We start from the raw sequence: 22,925 nt of genomic DNA on the forward strand, positions 1-22,925 counted from the left end.
TTGAAATCTAGGAATATGTTGGCATTTTTATAAGAGATTTAGACATTGATAATTAAAAATATCTGAAGATTGGTGCACTAACAAACCTTTTAAGAAAAATTAGGCAATGTAAGTGGGATCCATACCACTTAAATATGGATAGTTAGAACTTAAACTTTCACATTTCTGTTTGTTGTTTTATATTCTGATCAGATGTGTTTCAACTGGGTATCTTGTGTTTTACTGACCAAAAAAGAGATTTGTTGACCTACTCAGGTTGTGTATGCTTTTTGGTTAGATTTTGCCAAATCTAAATTTGCCAAAATTCATAGAAAATATCACTGTTTTATAAATTCTAAACCTTTAGATCTGCATGTAGTACTTAATTATTCTGAAAAGAAAAAGAGAAAGAAAAAAAGAAAAAGAAAATGAAAAATAAAAAAGGAAAAGGAGAAGAAAAAGGAAAAGGAAAAGGAAAAGGAAAAGGAAAAGGAAAAGGAAAAGGAAAAGGAAAAGGAAAAGGAAAAAAATAAAAGTAAAAGAAAGAAAAATATCTCCAGAAGGCAGTATTTTTCTTCTAATTTTAATGTCTTGAATCTCTTTCATTTACTTCAGTAATTCTGACATCACCTTGTGTGTCAAAAGTAGATTTTGAGAATGTTAATGAGTAAAAAAAATTCTATACATAAATAAGCCCATGTCTGTATCTATGAAATACCTGTTGACTGCATATTGGTTTGCACACGCAGTGTGTAAACTTCATGTCAGAAACCAGGCTACTTGTTTCAGGGCAAATACAAGGACATCAATGATAGAACCTGACAAATAGTTGCAACATTCCTAAGCTGATTCTACACTTTAGTCCACTTTAATATCCTTTAGTCCCTTCTTTCCTTCTTCCTCGTTCTCTTGTGAAGTTTTGATTTTCATGCTGATATCTTAAACCTCCCTGTTTCCAAACTTTGGATCAGGTCATCAAATCAAACATTCCCTCCTCCAAACTAAATCTAGCTTCATAGCCATTTCAAAAGCTCATTTCTAATTTAAAAACAGGGCTGAATTAATAGAAATCATCCGTACTTTGCAAATGTATCAACACTCTTGGTTTCTATGTAACTCCTCCTGGGGTCTTTCCTGATTTAGCTCTACCAAAACATACTCTTATTGTTCAGCAATAAGACCTTTTCTGACAAAAGACTTTAGAGGACTGGTTTTCACTGTTTATAAGAAAAAATACTTAATGTTTTGTGGGTTACCTATTGCTGTCTGACTGTTCTTATGCCAGTAGAAAAAAAATAAACCCAAAAGCTTTGTAAAATCATAATTTTTTCTATGAAAATTGTCTCCTTCTAACCTCTTACCTGCATTGGTGTTGTCAGTGAAATCTGTTAATTTCTAGGTTGCATGTTTTTTCAAGCACACATATCAAAGGCAAAGTTTCACAGCTCTCATTATGGAATACTGGTAACTTTTATTCATCTGTCTTTGATGATGACTCAACCCCAGATGCAGTAGCAAAATTTATTACTTATTTCTTATTACTTCCTTATTACTATCTCACAGAAGAAGAGGAAGCCTTCATTTAATCAGACTGTTTGTGGACTAATATATTAGCTATTTATCTCCTGAGATTTAGGGATAAATTTGAAGAAGCGATGGAATTAGTTTAGCCTGGATTTATTTCTTTTTCCTTAAGAATATTTATTCACGATCAGCATCTTCAGCATTTAAAAGCCAAGAACTGAGATATTAAAGGTTAAATACATACTTACAGAAAGGGGGGCACACCCAATCAATCAAAGGTGTGACAGAAAAAATAAGCCAAAAATAATCTGCAAATAAGAAAAAAAAAATTTAAAAAAATTAACGTTTTGCAACTGAATTTCATGGGGATTTTGCCAATGAAGTGTACTTAACACTGGCTCTATGCCAAATCATCTGACTCTATGCCAAAGTAAAGACTGATAGCAGTTAGGTTTTGTTGCTTAAAATCATCTATTGGTAAAAGCTGGGCCTTAATCCTCTGATGGAAGTCCAAAACAAGACCAAATTCTAGTTTAATGATTAAACACTTGATAAAAAGCTGTTTTCTTTAATAATTAAGATAAGTAGTTTGGGAGAGATTCAGACCCAATAAGGGTTGATGAATAACATCAGTCAAGACCTCTATCAACTTTTTTTATTTGAGAAGACTGTACTTTTGCTGTATCATTGCTACTATTTTTCTATTTGTTAAATTGCATAGGACTACACACTTGAGCACTAAAGAATTTAGAGTTTCCTATTTAATTTATTAGTACCCTATGCAATATATAAATAGACAATTCTCTATTTCATGAGAAGCACAAAAGGGCAACATGAACACTGTAGGGGAAATGACAGGCAAAAACTTTGGTTTTGAATTATGTTGACATTAATTATTGGTAGACTATAACAAGAGATTTCCATTTTGCAGGCCTCTAGCTAAAGAACACTCAACTCAAAGTGCAAGGTTAGAAATGGCTGAGTTTGGAAGAAAAAACAGTGGAGTTTAGCCAGCTTTGCCAATGTTCTACCTATTGCAGTATTAGTAGGACTAGGTTTTGTCAAGTAAGAGTCAGCACTGCTCTTTCACAATGTAATAACAAAATATTTTCTGTGCAATATTTTCAGAGGTGAGTTAGAGTGTGAAGAACTTGTTCTTTAAAGTATTTTTGAGTTCTGAATGGCTACAATTTAAGTACTTTGAATTCTTATTTCCTCGTAGATGGTTATTTATGATTTTCCTAAAGTAAAAGTGCAGGGAAAAAATAATTAAATTTTGAGATACGTGTTTCCCAAACTGGTAGTTACCATGAAATAGCAGATAATATTACCTTCAAGGTCTATGACAAAAAAAGAAGCAAATAACACTAACCTCAATTGTTTGGGGTTTTTTTGATAACACACTAGGCAGGTCCTCATATTAGTTGTAGATAACTGGGTTTCAAATATTATCTAAGTGATTTAATCCAAGCTTGTTCTGCTACTTTGGATGTTATAAACCAACTGATACAGTGTTGAAATACATCTTTTACCTGTCATAGAGAGGGCCATATAAAATTATTAGTTCCATTCTTTTGCCTGTGAGAACTGGAGAAAAAACTGCTGTTCAAAGTTCTGAACTTTGTTTAATCATCTGACTCACAGTGCTATCTACTGTAAAATATAGGAAGTTATGGAAATGTTCTTATAATTTGTGGAAATGTTACCATCCCTGGTTAAAAGTGGAAAATTTAGAGTTATTCCATTTGTTCGTATGTGTTCCAGCCATTTAAATTGCAGTCGCATAAGAAATTCCTGTTAGTAAGAACTAGCTTTCCCTTAGTTTTCTGTACTTTGTCTCAATTCCCTCTTCAGTGATTTTTAGAATTGTCCCTGTCTTTTTTTTGTTGTTGTTGTTTTCCAGTTGCAAAAGACTTGTTAATAAATCATAAAAGATAAGAATATCATTAAGTCTAGTTCTCCCTTCTTGGATTCATGTCAGGTCTAAAAGAAGAAACAAAACCAACAAAGCATTTGACTTCAAATTAAGTCTTGATATAATGTACTTGTCTCCTTCTCACTGTTCATTATAAATTCATCCTGGTGAGATAAGAATTTCCATTTTATTTAGATATTCTTCCTGAAGGACTACTAAAATGGAATATGTTTAGAAAAGGAGATGCATCTCTTCTCTTCTGTAGCAAGAGATACCAGAGTACTGCCTCTTATTTGCTAGGAGAAAAAATACGCACTTAAAGCAGAGGGATGCAGCTTTTTTTTTTTTTTAATCTAGGAGGTTGGAAAGTTTCTCAGCTTCTCTTTAGACTGGATATTTGACTTACTGTGCTGTTAAGTCTGATTCTCTCTGTTTTCAAGACCTCAGGGTTCATCATTTATAGATGTAGAAACATGTCAAGGTAGGAGTAAAATGCTACCTCAAATGATTGCAGATTGTGAGTTTAAAATGCTTTCATAAAGATGCCTTGCATTATATATAGTCTTAAGGAGACTCAAACTCTCCTAAATTATCCAAGGATAGTTTGTGTGGTTCTTTACATCTTCAGAAAGGCTTCACTCCTGACAGTTGTCCCAACACAGTGTCTTCTTTCTTTCTGTAATTTCAGTAAGTTTAGAATATTTTATTTCCTTCCTAATACTGTTCTTCAGTTCCTCCTTTCTTCCCAGCAAGGGGACTGTCAATTCTGGAACAAATTTTTGGTTTCTCTTATCTTTCCTAATTTTCAGTTTCAGGTCCAGGTTCTGCTGTTCACAGCACTGGTTTAATCATCTCTTGCTTGTCCTGACCTTTCTCTCAGTATGTCCAACAGCCTTTTTTCCTGTCAATGACTTTGAAATTCTAATTTCAGCAATCTCAAGTAATTAGAAAGAAGTCCTCATTTGTCCTTTTCACTTCTAGGAGATTTTCCTGTACAATGTATTTCAACAATATCTTGTAATTAAACTATGAAGACAGTTTTCATGGCTGCCCAAACTTGGAACATTGAGCGGTCTTCATCTCTGAAATTTGATCATCATTTCTTTGTTTGCATATAGGTACTAATATACTCTCTAGAGAAAAAAAAAGTCCTTGCACAGCATTAAATCATTTCTCTAAGTCAGATCCTAATTTGACAAGGTATTAACTAATATTCAAATTGTGCTGACTACAGTGCTTAAACTGTTCTCCCAGAAACTAACACTTTTGTTCTACCAAAAACTCAGATTGAAGTGAAACTTGCTACTTCTTCTGAAATGAGTGAGATATCAAGGAAATTAAGGAACTCAATGTTCTCATAAATTCTTAAAATGTGAAAAGTATTCAGTGAGTGAGCCAACCACTCTGAAGGTGTCCCACGGGACCTGCTGTTTCTCAAGAGGGAAGGACTGCTGTGTGATGTGACAGAGGCCATCTTCGGCACAGCAATCACAAAATTATAGAGCTTTTGATTCTTCAAGAAGTTAAAAAGTAGCTAATCAGAACCGCTGTCTTAACCTCTGGAGGGCAGACTTTGGCCTGTTGAGGAGAGTGGTTGAAAAAGTTCCTTGGAAAGTGGTCCTGAAGTACAAAGGAGTACAGAAAAACTGGACATGCTTTAACAAGGAAATCCTAAAGGTACAGGAGCAGACCATCCCCACAGAACAAAAGATGAACCATTGTAGAAGAAGACCAGCCTGGCTGAAGATAGAGCTTTGGCTGGAACTCAGAGCAAAAAAAAAGTAAATAAATTTATTACCTTTGGAGGAAGGGGCAGACCACTCAGTAGAACCAAAAGGATGTTGTGAGGTTATGCAGGGGAAAAGTTAGAAGGGCCAACTTAATCTGACTACTTCCATAAAAGAAAACAAAAAATATCTTTGCATCAGCGACAGAAGGAGGACTAAAGAAGATCTCCATCATTTAGTAGATGCAGAGGGAAACATAGTGACAAAGGATGAAGAAAAGGCTGAGGTCTTTCTGTGTCTCAGACTTTAATAGGGAGAACAGCTGTTCTCCAAGTACCCAGCCCCATGAGGTAGAAGTTAGTGATGGGGAGCAGAATGAAGCCCCTATAACCAGGAGGAAATGGTCAGTAACTTGCTATGCCACTTAGACATGCACAAATCTATGGGGCCAGAGGGGATCCACCCAAGGGTACTGAGGGAGCTGGTGGAAGAGCTCACCAAGCAACTCTTCACCATCTACCAGCAGTTGTGTGATCTTGGTGCTGAGGAAGGTCACAGAGCAGGTCATCCTGAGCGCCATCATGTGACACATGGAGGACAACCATGGGATCAGACCCAGGCAGCATGGGTTTCGAAAATGCAGATCCTGTTTGACTAACCTCGTTTCCTTCTACAACAGGGTGACCCACTTAATGGATGAGGGAATGGTGATGCCTAAAGGAGCTGAGGGAAAAAAACTCCGGAGCAGTTAATTGAGGATGAGATAAGAAAAGGGTTTGATTTGTGCCTAGGCATAAAGATCACAAGACGCACGCACCTTCTGTGCTTGAGATGTTACAATTTTTAATAATGCCCGACGAATCCAAGTTTTGTCCATCCCGTAGCTTTTACCCTGGTCCGCCCCTGGCCCACCCCTTGGGAATTGGGTCTGAGGTGCATTTTGGGACCAGTTCTTCATCACCTTCATCTTTTTCAGAGCACAAAGGGTACACAGTCACCTAGTTTCTGACTGTGTTCTGTGGTTCAGACCAAGATATGAGTGTCCTCAGACAGAAGAGGCCTACCTTGACAAAAGACTAAACATTTTCTACTGGAATTCAGGGGTAGGATTGATATGGGGAACATAGAATGGGGTGATGGGGTAGGGGATATGTAAACTATTGTGCTAAAGGGTGAGGGATATAATATAGCTACTTCTAAAATCTACTTTTACTACTTAACTGCTTATAAAGTCTGTAAAATTAGGAAAATAAGAAAAAACCAGATGGACCTTATGACATCAATGGTCATGAATATTGGCACTGATTCGCACAACATTCTCCCAGAGAAACTGTCTGCTCATGGTGTGGAGAGGTGCAGTGTGCGCTAGGTAAAAGTTGTCTCAATGTCTGAGTCCAGAGCGTGGTGGTGAATGGAGTTAAATCCAACAGGGGGCCAGTTACAAGCCCAGTTCCACAGGGCTCAGTGTTTGGGCCAGTACTGTTTAATATCTTCATCAGGATGAGGAGAACACACTCAGTAAGTTTGTAAATGACGCTAAGTTGAGAGTATTGATCTGATGGAGGATAGGCAGGCTGGATCAATGGGCCAAGGCCAGTTGTATGAGGTTCAACAAGGAGAAGTGCTGAGTCCTACACTTCAGTCAAAACAACCTCACGTAGTGCTACAGTCTTGAGGCAGAATGGCTGGAAAGCAGCCCAGAGATAAAGGACCTGGGGCTGCTGATTTACAGTAAGCTGAACACGAACCATCAGTGTGCCCAGGTGGCCAAGAAGGCCCATGGCATCCTGGTTTGTATAAAAATTAGTGTGGCCAACAGGACCGGGGCAGTGATTGTCCACCTGTACTTGACACTGGTGTGGCTGCACCTCAAATCCTGTGTTCAGTTCTGGGTTCCTCACTACAAGAAAAACACTGAAGTGGTGGAGCATGTCCAAAGAAGGGCAATGAAGCCGACGAAGGGGGAGGGGCACAGGTCTTAAGAAGAGCAGCTGAGGGAGCTGGGGTTCTTTAGCCTGGAGAAAAGGAGGCTCAGTGACGTGACATGACAAGAGGAAATGGCCTCAAGTTGTGCCAGAGGAGGTTTAGATTACATACAAGGAAAAATTTCTTCACTGAAAGGGTGTTCAGGCATTGGAACAGGCTGCCCACAGAAGTGGAGGAATTGCCATTCCTGAAAGTGTCCAAAAGGTGTATGGATGTGGTTCATAGGGACATGTTTTAGTGCTCAACATGGCTGTGCTAGGTTAATGGTTGGACTTGATGATCTCAGAGATCTTTTACAAACTAAACAATTCCATGATTCTATGATTCTATAAAAAAGGAGTTAGAATTCCTTAATTAAGGTGTTTATTTTTACATATTTTTATGGCCTCATTACTTCACTTATGGTTATCATTACTAAAGTAGGTCATTATTCTGTTTTATTATATAATTCCAGGGTATGTGACTTCCTATCTACTTAAAACGCATATTGTAGAGGAATGTACCCCAGGGGGTATTTTTCACATACTAGAAATGACTTTCCATATCTGATAAATTGCTAAGGTTTGAATGGTGGAGCAATTTCATTTCTTCCTCTGCAATGGACCAAATACACTTTATATAGTCTAACTAAAATAATTTCAAGGTAGATTAGAAGCGTAGGCTCGCTTTAGGTGAAATTCACTTCCCAAAACCTCAAAGAGTTTTAGACACTGCACAGATCTTGTAATTCTCTACATACCAGTAAACTTTAATTCTTCTATTCTGAGTCTGAATTCAGTGGAGCACACTTTACCAGTTGTCCTAATGAGTAGCTAGTACTGAGACCTGAACCACTCTGTGGCTGCCACCACTAATATGTGATGTGCAGTGCAGTATATCTGAATCTTTACAGTGGATTCATGTTAATTTCTATATACCAGCAAAACACGATTAATTGTAGTTCATCAGACTATATAATACATTACTTGGTTTAAATGGCTGCATAATTGAGGATGAAGGTCTATTCTCAGCTGTAAATTAACCACAAAAATATCACTTATGAATCCTATTTATATTATCACTTCAAGATTAGGCATTTTGAACAATCTGAGACAGAAACCCCCCGCTATATTATTCCCCCCCTTTAAATTAGTTCTCTAAATTCACAACGAATAAATGACTCAGGCACTTAAAAATCAGTTAACTTTTAATATGGTAAACATGATCAACAAACACACAGTTGCCCATGTATGGAGCGTTTGGATGTATGGACAGAATACTGGCAGTGTAACTGTATAGCTGTACATAAACTGTTGCAGCTCATTGATGCATGATTAATGTTAATTTTTTATATGGTATATACTAAGACATGAAAAAAGCACAATGATCAAGAACTGATTTAATTCTTAGTGTATTACTGAAGTTTAAATCTTAATTTCATTTGCAAAGTGAAATTGAAGTTTCTTCCTGTCAGAGACTGAAATGGTTAATGATTAATGCATTCTAGGAGACTCTTGCAGGATTTTGACTTTTCCTCAGATGGGCAGTTGGGCCCCTCCCTCCCTCCAGTGCTGAAGGTGTGAAGCCCTGAAAAGGCAGGACCTCTGATGGCCCATAACAACCCATCCCCCCCTCTGCCAATCTAAAAAAAGGTGGGAACCAGGTCAGACTCAAAAAAAATCTGTGCAGGGCCCAGGGAGAGGTTTGGAGGCTGGAGGCATGGCCCGTGACACTAACCATGGATATAATAACTCATAACTTCTTGGAGTGTAGGGGCTTCCCTCCTTCACCCCCAAGAGATCAAGGCCACCACTTCAACTGACAGACATGGAAACTGCAACTACCAAGTTTCATCGCTGGACCCCATGGGTGGTGACTATATAAATCTGTCCACTCTCAGCTTTTCTTTCCCTTACTCTCCCTTAGCCTTATCCTGTCTTTCCTTTCTCTCCCTTATGCATTTTCCCCCCAGGGGTTATCCCTATGGTATATAATATAGATGACAACACCCAAAATGCTAACATACCTGTTAAAACAAAATTGTTAAAATAAACCCTACCGGTATATGTTTTCAGACACCGGTTATTCAGTGTCGTTTCACTCTAATCCACCCCAAGGGAACTATTGATAAGAGCCTGGGCTTGTCCTCTCCCCTTTTTCTGGGGCGTGTCGTAACACTTCCCATTATTAGAATGTCCTCTTCCATATGTACAATTCGAGGTTACCCATCTATTTGCCATTGTCTCATGCTTGAGAAGCTTCCAATCCCTATTAATTAAACTAAAGCCTTATTATTATTATTATTATCAATTGTAGTGTTATCTAATGCCCTATTACAAGATGGTGTATCCAGTTCTTGTTTAAGCCATAAACCAGCAATTTTGGTCATAGACATTTCAGCATTGTGCTTGTAAAAATTAACTGGTGGTGGTTTTGTGTTGTTTTATCTGGGTTTCTTGTTTTGTTTTGGTTTTATTATTTAATTTTGTACCCATTGTGACTACTTCTAAGTTTAGATGCAAAACTAGATCCTGATCATGTAATTTCCTCCACTTAAGTTCCATCTTTTTTTTTCCCCCAAAGCTTCATTTGTAGCCAGAGGGCTTTATTGGTCCATTTATTAATATTTTTCTTCCATGCATCTAAATTAGTACTGGATTTGTAAAAAGCTAGACATAAATAAATTCATTAAATCAATAAATTCCTATATATAAAGGTTTTTTTTTAAAGAGGAAATTCTATGGGGCCCAAAGGACAAAGCACAAGGATAAGACATTTGATAAAATATATTGGTATTCATAAACAAGACTATAGAATTTCTAAGAATAAACCTGAACAAGACATGACACTTGCATAAGCAAAATAGAATGCGAAAGTTGGTGCGAAACAGTTTTATTGGTGTGCTGTTGAACCTCAATGACAGAAAAAAAAGACTTCTCTAGAATTGGTTATGACCTGTTATGCTGCTATTGTATATTTGATATTGCAAATATTAATGACTTGGGTGCCTCATTTAAGTGTTTGATGAAGACAGTTTAGGAGCAACTGCAGAAATGGTAGTGGTTAACCCCAGAATGTAGAATGTGCCTCAATAAATTGAAATAGTGTTCTGGAAAAAATAAAAATGATATTGAGCAGGGACAAGCACAAGATTCTACTCTTGGGGGTGAATGGGTAGTTCAGCAAATGCAAGTGAAGAAGCAGCTAATCAGGTGTTAGTTAAGCAGAAAAGTACCTAATTATTATTGTGACAAGGCAAATATGAAACTACAATATCGTGCTATTGCAAAGGAGTCAGTCATCCTATTGGGATTTCTGAACAACATGGCAACCTGAAATCGGTAACAATAATCCTTCCATCCACTTACTACTTTTGTTCTAGCATTTTCTGTGCTATATATAGTTCTGCACACTGTAATGCAGTGATATGGACCAATTAAAAACACTCTGACAAAAGCAGTTATAATTGTGAGATACTTAGAAGCCATCTAAAGCAGAGCAAACTGGAGGAGACACAAGAAAATTAACAAGAATAGTTGAGATTGGATGAGACCTCTGAAGGTCATCTGGTCCAACGCTCTTCCTAACCAAGCAAGGCCACCTACAGCTGTTTGCTCAGGACCATGCTCAGACAGGTTTTTGATATCTCCCAGATGGGAGACTCCATTCGCTCTCTGGACAAGCTGTGCCAGTGCTTGGTTACTCTCAAGTAAAAAATGTTTGCTGATGTTCAGAGGGAACTTCCTGTGTTTCAGTTGTGGCTGTTGTTTCTGACCCTGTCACTGGGCACCACTGAATAAATCCTCGTTCCATCTTCTTTGCACCCTACCTTCAGATATTTACACACATTGATAAAATCCTCCCCGTGACATTTCCTCTCCAAGCTAACCAGTTCCAGCTTTCTCAGCATTTCTTCATATGGCAAATGCTTCAATCCCTTCATCATCTCCCTTCATTAGACTCTTTCCAGCTTGTCCATGTGTCTCTTGTACTGGGGAGCCCAGAATTGGACACAGTACCTCAGATGTGGTCTCACCAGTGCTAACTGGAGGGGAAAGATCACCTCTCTCAACCTGCTAGCAACATATCCACTAATGCAGCCCAGGATGCCATCAGCTTTCTTTGCCACAATGATACATTGCCAACTCATGTTTAACTTGTTGTCCACCAGGACACCCAGGTCTTTTTCTGCCAAGCTGCTCTGCAGCCAGTCAGCTGTAGATTGGAGGATTGTTCCTTCCCAGGTGCAGGACCCTGCACTTGTGTTTGCTGAACTTCATGTGGTTCCTGTCAGGCCACTTCTGCAGCCTTTCAACATCCCTCCGGATGGCAACACAATCCTCTGGTGTATCAGCTGCTCCTCCCAGTTCAGTATCATAGGCAAACTGGCTGAAGGTGCACTCTGCCCCAAGTTATTAACTCTGCCCCATCCAGATTATTAATGAAGTTGTGGAACAAGACTGGATGGAGTATTGACCCCTAGGGTACACCGCTAGTTACTGGCTTCCCACTAGATTTCACGCTACTGATCACCATCCTCTTGGCCATGACGTTCAGCCAGTTTTCCATCTACCTCACCATCTGCTCGTCTGGCCCATACATCAATAGCTTCTTTATGACAATCTTATGGGAAACAGTGCAGTAGTTAATATCCACTGCTCTTTCGTCATCTACAAAGCCAGTCACCTAATTTTAAAGGCTTGTCAAATTGGTCAAACATAACTTCCCCTTGGCAAATCCATGCTGACTACTTCTAATGATTTTACTGTCCTTTGTATGCCTGGAAATGGTTTTTAGGATTAGCTGCTCTATCACTTTTCACAGAGACTGACTGGTCTGGAGCTTCCTGGATCCTCCTTTTTTCCCTTCTTGAAGAAAGGAGTGACATTATCTTCCTGCATAATATCTATTCAGATGTTCAGAAGGTAGTTTTAGAGAGAGGAATATGTCCTCTGTAGGTAAGAGGAAGAGTAATGATCGTCTATTGCCCTAAAGCCATTTGAGGCAAACATCAGAATATATTCCAACAATAACAATTGCTAAGCCATGGAAGCCTTCCTTGGAGGACCGCAAAATATGGCAGTCTGTTGGACAATATTGTAAATTTCATGATTGGCACCAAAAAAAAAAATGTCCAAACCATGCATCTATATCCAAAGGTTTCAGACTCAGGGAAAGATTTTATTTTTTTATGGCTTTTAGTAGTGTTTAGTAGCCCTCTTAGCAGTGTAATACACTTGAGTGTATCTCTTAAACAATAAAAGGAGTCCATATGTAAGTCTTGAGTCAGGTGAGGTTGTCCAAATATGAGATATTAATTACAGAGTTATGGGATATCATCTTGAAAGAGTCTGGATGTTCCTACCTAAGACCTATTAGTGAAAGTCATTGGATGATGCCATCTGCAAGGAGAGAGAAGAAAACTGTCTGACATACAGATTGATGATGTGCTATGAGAAACATCATGTCTGCTGTGTAACAGAGGTCAGCACTTTAAAAATTAACAATAACACACAATGGGTACAAATTCCTCATCAATTTTGTATGTGATCCATCAAATTGACATACCTATGGCTCACTGTCTCCCTCAAGTGGATAACGCAAGAACAGGGATTTGTTTCTTCTAGACAGAGATTTTTTGCTTTTATGCCATTCTGCTTAGACTCATTCTTCTGTTTGAGGGGAAATGACTTGATAAATGTAGCCAGTTTGACCAGGAATATAAGTATACAAAGTCATCATTAAAAACTGTAACCAATTGTGAAAAGACAACATTTGGGAGGATTTTCTTTTGCCAAAAGAGTAACAAAAATTCTTTCTTTGTCCATGATCTGTATCAAAAATCCTTGTACCATAGCAGTAGGACACAGATTTCCTGAAAAGCTACGGAGTGTTGTTCACAATTGCAAGAGAGTAAAGTAAAACAATGGCTGGCAAAAAGAACAAAAAACTCAATTGTCTACAGTCTGAGGTCCCAAAGGTTTGCTTCAGTGTTTTCCATAGCAGGGCACAAGCTGGGAATCACTCGTTTTGAACAAGCATCAGTACTCAGATTTGGGTCATTAAGTTGGACAGAATGTGTTTAGGGATGTTAAGCCACAGCATGAAGAATCCCTAAAAGATTATTTTGGTTGATTTGGGGTCTTTGTAGAGGTGGCAGTATTAAAAAAAAATTGATGGAAACTCTTTTGAAAGATCTTAAATTCTGTCAGTGTTTGTGTTATCATAGCTGACCTAAATTGAAAGATAAAGCAAGCAAGAAAAAAAGTGTTAAATATTCAGATGTACTGAGTGCTAGTGATAGATTTCTGTGGGGAAAGGATGTATCTGTCATCCTTAGATAATTTCATTTTGGAAGGCTTAAAGGAATTAGGCTACAAGTTTACATTACCTCTAACTTTGAGGTGTAAATGCACTTAGTGGGAATGTGTTAAACCCAAATAATTTCATTTCATATATTTAGAAATTATGCAGGAAAAAACAAACGAACCCCAAAACTATTCTCACAAAGATATTTGAAAATTTATTTACTTTTAATGGGGTTAAATACTTATTGGCCTTATAAAAATTAATTAGCTGGTGAAAAGATGAAACGTGTATTCTTATTTGATAAAGTTGTAAATTCCAATTAAAATAGTCAACAACAAAGATGAAGCAAGCAAGTAATTAAATAAGTTTGGGTGGTTATTTTTGGTTTATCGGTTTGGTTTTTGTTTTGTTTTGAATTGTTACAGTCCAGGAATTTGTGTGACAAATTCTCTGGTACATCTTATTTTGAATATTGAAAAACTGGGCCTGTGTTTTCCTGTTTCTTTCTGATGGTCAATACTAATAAAGGACAAAGTTCCCACAGTGTAGCTGGGAAGAAATATAACAATTTGTAATGTCAGCATTTAAAGGAAAAATTTTGCAGTAGTCAAAACCTGAAAAAAGACAATCACAGTGTCTTCCCATTATGCCACTGACTTGGAGTGTGAGCTTAGGCTTGTTGTTCCAACACTCGTGCTCCCATTTTCCTATTCCAACATTCTTCATTTGAGTAATAACGAGACGTGCAAAATCCTTAAATATCCTGAGCAATATGTGTTGATAACAGCACTATTGACACTGGGAACCTCTTTTCTGTCTGAGAGGATCTAATTCTCCATAAACCGTTGTTGGCTGAGGAAAACACTGAGGATTTCTGTCTGGACAGAAATGTAACCCAGGCAACAAGGGAAAAGACTCTACACCAATGTAGTTGAGTTGAAGTGACTACATGAGGATATTATACAATCTATCTGCAATGTTAGAACTATATCACATCCCTTTTCTTTCCCTCCATTCCCTTCTCTCATCTCAGAGAGACACTTTTGAGTCACATATTTTTATGTTTGCCCTGTTTACTGTTTGTTCTCTGGTCAGGAAACTCTGGATAGTAAGTAACAGTGTAAATGCAGTCAGTGATTAAAAAAAGAGGGACGAAATCAGCGAGTCACTGCTTGCACAAACGTTTACTCATCCGCCCTGATACGCTTGCCACCCTTTGCCTACTCTCGCAGCATTAACCTGCCTCGCCTTGTCGGAGATCGTGGAGATGACTTGGTTGCTCCCGTGGAGATCCCCGCCACTCCCTTCCCTCCTACAGGATCCCACAGAGCTCAGCTTTCTACGGCGTTGTTCTGCTCAGTTTTCCCACAAGCGAACCGCGTACTTCTGGAGTGGCACTTTCTCCCGAGGTCCCTTCACCTCCCAGGGTGGCACTGCTTTAGCAGTGCGTTTGTTTTTTTGTGAGAGTTGTCTCCAATACCGTTTCAGGCAAATAAACTGACTAATGAATTTTCTGTCGACCATGAAAGTGTGCTGCAAGTAATTAAGGGCTGTGCTGTGGGACCGATTAAGCTGCAAGTCACAGCGGCCGGAGCCCAATCGCTGCGATTCCGCCGCGATCTGTGCCGCCTGCGCCCGGCTCCACAATGGGATCATTGACTATTTATTTACTTCGCACAACAACTCTGCTGTTTATTTAATTATAGGGACTTTTCAGTCACCAACCCCCACTCGCCCCAGCTCCATCTCTTCGACGGTTTTTGAGTACACTCCTCCCACCTCTGATAACCAGGGCTCCCTAGTTGGTCGCTTGAGTAGATGAAGTGGGGCAAGGTCTGATCATCCTTTGCGGGGTGCGGGCTGCACTCCCCCGGGGATCCGGAAACAGGAATTTTCCGTGAGGGAAAGGCAAGCGGACGGGGATTTTCTTGTAAAATTGCACATCACGTCTGCCCGGAGATCAGACCTCTAGAAGGCTGTGAGGTGGTGGGGACGCGCAGGGGAAATCCTGCAGCGATTCTAGGCATGTCCGAGTCACGAAACAAAATCGGGAGAAGCGCAGAAGAGGCAGAGAGACGCCTGTGGCGCTGTGGGGACGAACGCTGTTGGGCGAGGAAGAAAATCCCTGGCAGCCGGGCAAGACGGGCAGAACGACACATTTCCCAATCCAGCTCGTGAGGGAGGCCTTGGTCCTATTACCAGAGCCCCCTTCCCTCACCTTGGCCACTTAGGAGTGAGTCAGGAGGGGAGTGGGGTAGAGGCAGTCGCCCACTCCCTGGATCCCCTTCCAGCCTGGAAGGGCTAGAGTGGCGAAAAAAATGCCCGAACTTAGTACCCGATAGTTCAAGGAAGGAGTGGGGACAGGCAGGATCCACCATGAGAAAGGAGTCGAGAAGCAGCCGAAGGCATCCAGACTTTTTTTTAGCACCCCCGCAGGCTGCGGTAGGAGCACTCCGCTCACCTCCGCAGCCACGGGGCAAAATGGGGACGGGCAGCGGCTGCTAAGCGCCGGTTTACAGGCGGCAGTGTCCAACCCCCACTCCCTCCGCGTTCACAAAACGGGCTCAGGGACCCCGATTAGGACCTCGCACTTTTAACGCCTTGAAAACTCCCCGCCCGGGGAGGTCGGGACCCTCGGGCGGCGGCGCGGAAGCGGAGGCGAGAGCACTCCTGTTTCGTCGGCCGCCCGCGAAGTCCTGCGGCCGCCGGTGGCTCGGGCAGCGTCGGGGGCAGCGGCGACACTTGGCGTTCTGGGGAGCTGACGGCGGCGGCCGCAGAGAAAGCGAGTTTCTGCTCCTTTAAAGGGCGCTGTGCAGCGCTCCCGAAGGGAGGCGGGTCTCCCTCCTTCCTCCCTTCCCTCCATCCCTCCCTTCTTCCCTCCTTCTCTCTCTCCCTCCTCCTCTCTCTCCCTCCTCCCTCCCTCGCTCGGGCGCCGCTTGCCGTCGCCGTCAGTGGTGCCCGGACACCGGCTGCACAGCAGCCCGGGCTGTCCTCGGTGTCCTGCCACCGCCCTTCCTCCCCTGCCTCCGCCTTCCTCTCCCTCCCCGATTCCCCTCCCGCAGCTCAAGGTAGGAGGATGTCCCGGGGTCTCCGGCTGTCCGCCACAGCCGGGGGGGTTGCATGCAAGTGAGGGGCTGCGGGAGGGGGAGGGGGGCGGAGGGGATGCACCGTGGCCGCGTCGTGCCGAGAGCTGCACGATGGCTCTTGGCCAGGTGTCTCAGGGTAAAGGCGGGCGCTGAGCTGGAATACCCAAGCGCTGCTGCCGCCCGGCTCTGTCCCTCACTGTGGGGAAGGCAAACCTGTCGTCTTCCTCTCTTCCTCCCACCGCTGTTCCACACCGTCAGAGCCACCAATGTTCCCATGCTGGAAGTGGAGGTGTGGGAAGGGGGGTGAGAGGCCAGGGCAGAGCAGCCCCCCGATGCACACCGCCTAGTGCCCGCGGCAGCCCGGAATTCCCTCCCACAGCCGGAGCGCTGCTCCCGAGACGGGCTCAGGGAGGCCGAGCCGGTAGCACTGAGGATGTACCACCCGCTCTCCTCGGGGAGAGGAGGTGAGAAACGGGCTCTAACTTCGCTAGAGTTGTGAGTGGACAATAGTCTCTGCTTCCGTGAGGTCTCCTCCTGCCCCCACCGTACGACACAGTCAGTCCCCCTTCCAGCTTGTTGGCAACCCTGTCATTTATTTCTGAACAAAATCAGCATTCTTTGGGTGAGCATCCTTCGTTAACCTAGCCAGGGCGCTGACACTCTGTGGAAAGCAAGACATTCTTGCGTACGGAGTGGAGGCATGATTACAAGAGCCGTGTGCGCACCGAGAGAAGGAATGAATACATTGTAATGAAAACCTCTCTTCACGTTTTCCTTGGAAACTTTTGGGGGAGTAGAGAAAGAAAAACATTAAACATCATAATTTTACTCCCAAAATCTTGTACATCTTCCCCAACCCCAAAACAAGCTGAAGGGACCAAATGCTAATATGTAGATAATGTCATAAATATTTGTTCTTGCTCCTTAAAACTTGCAAGAAAGTGCATTTCTGTGATAATCCAAAGTGCCTGAACAAGTAAGTCTATTACATACTCAGTTCATTAATTAGAAGACATGTCTTTCCACTAGCTAAAAATTAATTACTATCTTAAAATGTCACTAATCACTGATGCAGCAGAAACTTGTTGTAAATTTGGACTGAGATAATAACAGAGAAAGACCTATGGTTTTGTTACAGCTAGTGGGAGTGAAATGCCAGTGGGCCACAATATGTTTTTAAAAGATAATATCAACATTAATTTGAATATTTTAGCAAACATTTAAAAAGGGAGGACTGTGTTACTGCTTTGTCAGCAAAGCTGCAATTCTTGTTTTTAGAGATCTGGAGATGCTGGTTAGGTGTTGCGGGAAGCTGTGGGTCTCCTCACACCAGATTGCAGGAGGACTGTGGTGGCATGTGAACCTGAAGCGTTTGCAAGGACTTGCCAAAAAATGTTCAAGAAACATTTAGGAGACCATATGTTGTACATATACTAAATTTCTATCGGCTGTTGTTGGGAGGGGTCAAAATAGTAGATTAAGTGACATAAAAACCTCATTATCGGTTCTTAGAGACACAGCTATGGCCTGAAAATAAAAGCCCATTCCTTTTCAAAGTAATATGATAAAACTATACATCCCAGTAGGTGGCAGCTAGCTGAAACTGGTTAACTTTTATAGTGATAACAGCACATAAAAATAAGATCTGATGAGAAAAGCGCCTGATATAATAAGGCAATCAGAATCACATATCTCCCCTTTCCAAATGAAACATCATGTACATAATATACACCATTTATACTTGACACACAGCTAAAAGTGTAGCAGATTTTTATTAACCAGAAAAGATGTAAAGGCCTCAGATTGTCTATTCTTCTTTCCCTGCCTATAGCTGGATTACTGTTTTTCATATCAGTTGCACTTGAACATTGTCCTTGTGTATTAAAGATGTCCTTGTGTATTAGAGATGTGTTACCAGCATATATAAGATAGATGACCAAACAAATCAAAACATATATCCAAGGAATTGTAGATTTCCCTGTTGCTGATCACTGAAGTGTGGAGGGCAGTTTCATATAGACTTTAATATGAAAAGAGCTGTGTAACAGTGGTGACAAGCTCTCAAAACACAAGACTAGCTTATCCATGACATTTTATCAGGGATTTGCAGCCTTTGAACTGTACATATCACTGGGGAAGAAATATGAAAGGCACTAAGAACCTTTACCTGTTTTAATATTGAAATCATTCTGGAGGGTGCACAAAGGTATCTTTTTAAAGGGTTCCCTTCCTTTTCCCTTTCCCGAAGAAGAAGTGAAGTTAAACTCCAATTAACAGAAACGGAGTTTAGGGTGGTGAAGATTGAGGGTTGAGTTAATTAGATAGTCTATAAGTGATCGTCAGTCACCAAATATAGTGAGTTCTAAACATCTGATGTCTCCTAAGATTTACTTTTTGTATATAAGGAACTGATATTCTTGAGGAAATATTTCTGGGTTAATTACGACTTTTCCTCAAGGTGGTAGCTAGGGTTTGAAAGAAAGGGGGAAGGATGTTCACGCAGATAAGGAGAGCGGTACTCCTTCTGAAGCCATAAAATGCCACAAAATAGCTGGCTAGCTAACATAATCGAGAATATAATATATGTCTTTAAGAAGCCGATAGTAGATTTTAATTTTCTTTCCATACCGTGAAATGACTGGAAAGGATGACAGAAAAGGCGTTTTGACACCTGGAGCAGGGGCGGCGGCGGCCGGGAGTGCTCTCCGCGGTGCTGAAGGGGCCATCGGGGCCGCGCCGGGCGCTGTCCGCGGTGCTGAGGCCGCAGCCGGCGGCGGGGGATGCTGGCGAGGGGGAAGGAAACCCGGTGTGAGCCTCAGGCATGAGACCAGGGGCTGCAGCGTGGGCTGCTGAGTGTTTAGTAGTAACAGGAATTAACCACAAGTTGTTTTATGATTCAAATTCTAAACACCTCAGTGAGTTAGGAGCTCTGTTGTGCTGAGATTACAGGTAGCTGTATTTTTTTTTTTTTGAGACCTTAGAAAATCAGACTGATAAAGCAGTCACTTTTCCCAAAGTTTATCTCTTGTTTAATGGACTGAAGTTGACCATGAATATTATATTTTCAAAACTGCTTACCAAAACTAAATGAAATAAATAAATAAAAATTCGGTTAGGCAGCAAGCTGCATCTGAGCATTCACAATTAAAAATATATCTAAGGATGCCTAATGTCCTTTATTTCAGCGACACCAGGGAGGGAGGCAAAGAACTTTCATAGTATTCACGTGGGTCGGTTTTATTTTTCCTTCCACTAAGATAAAATATAAACGAGTAGAAGAGAATAAATGAAATAGAAAACAGAAGAAAAAGCATCTCTCTGCTTTTTAACTGGGAGATATTCTAAGTGTGAACTGAAGGAGTCGCTAGATATCCTTGCTTTTAACACCAGGTGTTCTTTTTAAAGTGCTCCAGTAGTCAAATCGTGTGATTGAATTCCCTGCTAGACTGCAGAACTAGCCATTCATGATAGTTATTTTTGACACTGCAGTTATGCCTCCATCTTAAGGAAAAAAAAATCAATGATGTTTAATAATCCCCTCGCAGAACATACATTTCTTTTCATCAGCGTTTTACAATGTTTCAACTAAAAGTGTGCAGAGGAAATCAGTAATGCAAGATAATAAAAAGTTACTGTGAATTGCTAACACTTTTAAGGATGCAGAGGACGGACACTACAGGTTATAATCCAAATGCTGCTGTTACTTATTTACATGTCTAGAACACATGGATGTTATTTAAGAACAAACTGTAACTCACCTCTGCCATACTCTGCTTCTGATAGATTCCTCAGAGTGCTCTCATTAGCTTGGTATCATCGGTATTTATTTCTGTAAAGTTAGGTTTATTCTGTGTTCATCTGTATGTACCTGTGGGGGAAGTCTCGCAGTGATATTTTCTTTAGTAATAAAAGGCAGGGAGGGAGATAAAGGAGACAAAAGACTTCTGTAGGCAGAATGTAGAATAAAATGCATTCATTTTCCTGGTGGGAAATATAGAAATTATCTTTTAGTGTTTGTAATAAAGCTTAAGTAGGTTCAGCAAGAGCTTCACTTAGATTGCAAAACCTGACAGTCCCAATTCAATGTATTTCAATAGATTCAGGCACACAACCAATTGTATTTCCAAGGAAAATCTGAAGTAGTCCACAAAATGAGTTTATCTTCTTTGGAACACCTGGCCAAAAGACAAAGTCTGTGACTGCATTTGAGGATATAAACTCAGTATCCCATTATCAAACTGGAAAGTGTTATTGTTCTCACTGAGGACTGCAAATGACAAATTACATAGATCTCTCAGTACAGGGAGGAACAGCAACATTTCCATAATAGTAGAGTGAAAGGAAAGCAGAGTGCAAATAAGAGAGTGGCAGAATAAAGTGAAAATCATAAACTAGTAAATCCCCAAGTTACTGTCTGTTAAGCAACATTGCAATTCCACTAAATTTAGAGAAACAGGTCTTTGCATTCAACAAGGTTGTTCTAGTACTGCCGATTTCTGTTTACCTTGCAAAATCAGGTTGGTGCTCTGTAATCATTGTGTCTGGAGCAAGCTCCTAAGGACGATCAGTATACAAGCCATTGCATTTATCCTGCTTCATACATTAACATGAGTAACAGTTAGTGAATGTAAATATCATGATTTTTTTTTTTAAGCCTGAATGTTACTCTGATAACCTGCATGACTTTGTTGTCAGCCTTCTCTTTCACAACTCTAAAGATAAGTGATTTCGAGCCAGGCAGTCAGGTATTAAAATGCATGAATTGATTTTTACACAAATGATTCCCTTCTCCCCTGTAGCACACCCCCCACACCTTATAGATACTGTTCAGAACAACTGAAATACTAATAGCAATTAGAAGCATGTAAATAAAACCGAGCTGTTTTTTTCCTTCAACAACGCCAGGCGATCGGATCGGTTGCATAATAGAAATTGGGAAGGCTGACTGGTAGGCAACCTTAAGCAGAGAAGAGCTATCTCAATTTCTCTCACTTAATCTTGGCTTCGCGTCAGAAGCTGTGCAGCAGTGCAGTAGAATGGGAGCACGGCAAAAGCTTCGCCAGTGAAACGGCTGGTGCTCGCTATGTGGCGATGCCTCAGCGATTTCTCGAGCTGGATTACCTATTGATTTTCCTCCTTTCTTGCCTCCCAGGTTTACTCGGCTGGACACTGTGTGTGTTTGGATTTCTCAAGGATTCTCCCCCGACTAACATGGATGTCCCACCATTCCTTGCAGTTGAAGGTTGCTCCTTGGCGCAGTGAATGAAGAACATGCAGGGATTGCTAATGGGTTTGGGAAGCGTAGACTCTCTCCTCTCTCTGTGACCATGCCGTGATCGTGTCTGAGGGCCATCAGTTTACGTATCCTCATTCTCACCCTACCGGGAAACCTGACGGCTTAGAAGGGGGAAGTAAGGCAGTGCGTGTGTGCATAGAAACATCATGAAGATTATTTCCCCTATTGTAACTAATTCAGTCTTCAGATGCACCGTTAGATTCCTTCTTTGCTTACTGTGGATTGGATATTCTCAAGGAACCACACATGTATTAAGATTTGGTAAGATTTCTCTACACTTTTTTATTGCTCATTTAAGCCCGAATGTGATTTACGTAGGATTGACTCAGAAGGGGATGCTGGCGGAGAGCTGGGACGTGCTAACGGAGTCAGGCACAGAAGTCCCTCTCTATTTTGCATCCGGAGGGATGAATTGCTGTGTGTTTTTTTCTGTCGCTGCAGCTCATTGTAGCCTTAGTAACGGCATGATGATGATGATAATTATAATAACAATACAAAAATGACTGGCAAACGCGGTTGCCTAAGGCTCTGCGCAGCTTGCATGGCTTCCTCGTAATTGTTTCCATTGTTTTCCTTTATTGTTTCCACAGTAGGGGAAAGCGTGGCTAATACGATGCTTGATGTACTTGATCAGTTAAAAACCTGTCAACTAGTTGTTAAGTTTCGGCCGCCAGTCGCTGATCCTCCCCCCGAGCCGATCCCGTGCGGGCGCAAGGCTGTGAATTGAGATCTTTGGGCTGATTTCCCTTGAAGCGTCTGTCTACTTGCTTGACACTTGAGTGGCGTTTAGGGTTAGAGAAGAGATGATTTGTCTTGAGCAGTGGTCGTGAAAGAGCTTTTGCGGTACCTTTCAAAAGCACAGCATTTCTATGCTAGAAAAGTTCCATGATTTCCCCTCTCTCCCGGTGGGGGGGGGGGAAGTAGATCAGAATGAAATTTCAAGGAGAGTAGAAGAGTAGAGCGGGTTTACAATTTAAAGACTATCCCAGCTGGACCGTGGCACTAACCATAAGAGCTCTGCCTGTGCATGCGCGCGTGTGTACGTGTGTATAAGCAAGCAAGCGAGGGAGAAATTCCAACCGCTGCATCCCCTACAGAAGTTTTGCAGTGAGGAAGGACAGGAC

General features: G+C 41.1%; 1 protein-coding gene across 1 annotated transcript in view; it reads left to right on the top strand.

Moving 5' to 3' along the window:
• The first annotated feature begins 16,185 nt into the window (after nucleotides 1-16,185).
• LOC127466854 (glutamate receptor ionotropic, kainate 2) overlaps nucleotides 16,186-22,925 on the top strand; it is a 246,679-nt gene continuing 239,939 nt past the window's right edge. Inside the window, exons 1-2 of the mRNA XM_051778199.1 lie at nucleotides 16,186-16,487; nucleotides 21,658-22,062. Coding sequence (XP_051634159.1) covers nucleotides 21,948-22,062 — 115 coding nt within the window. The 5' untranslated portion in view covers nucleotides 16,186-16,487; nucleotides 21,658-21,947. The remainder of the gene's footprint in view (nucleotides 16,488-21,657; nucleotides 22,063-22,925) is intronic.

Source organism: Manacus candei, unplaced genomic scaffold, assembly GCF_025592945.1.
Source record: "Manacus candei isolate 608988 ecotype Guabito, Panama unplaced genomic scaffold, ASM2559294v1 h1tg000011l, whole genome shotgun sequence".
Taxonomy (NCBI): domain Eukaryota; kingdom Metazoa; phylum Chordata; class Aves; order Passeriformes; family Pipridae; genus Manacus; species Manacus candei.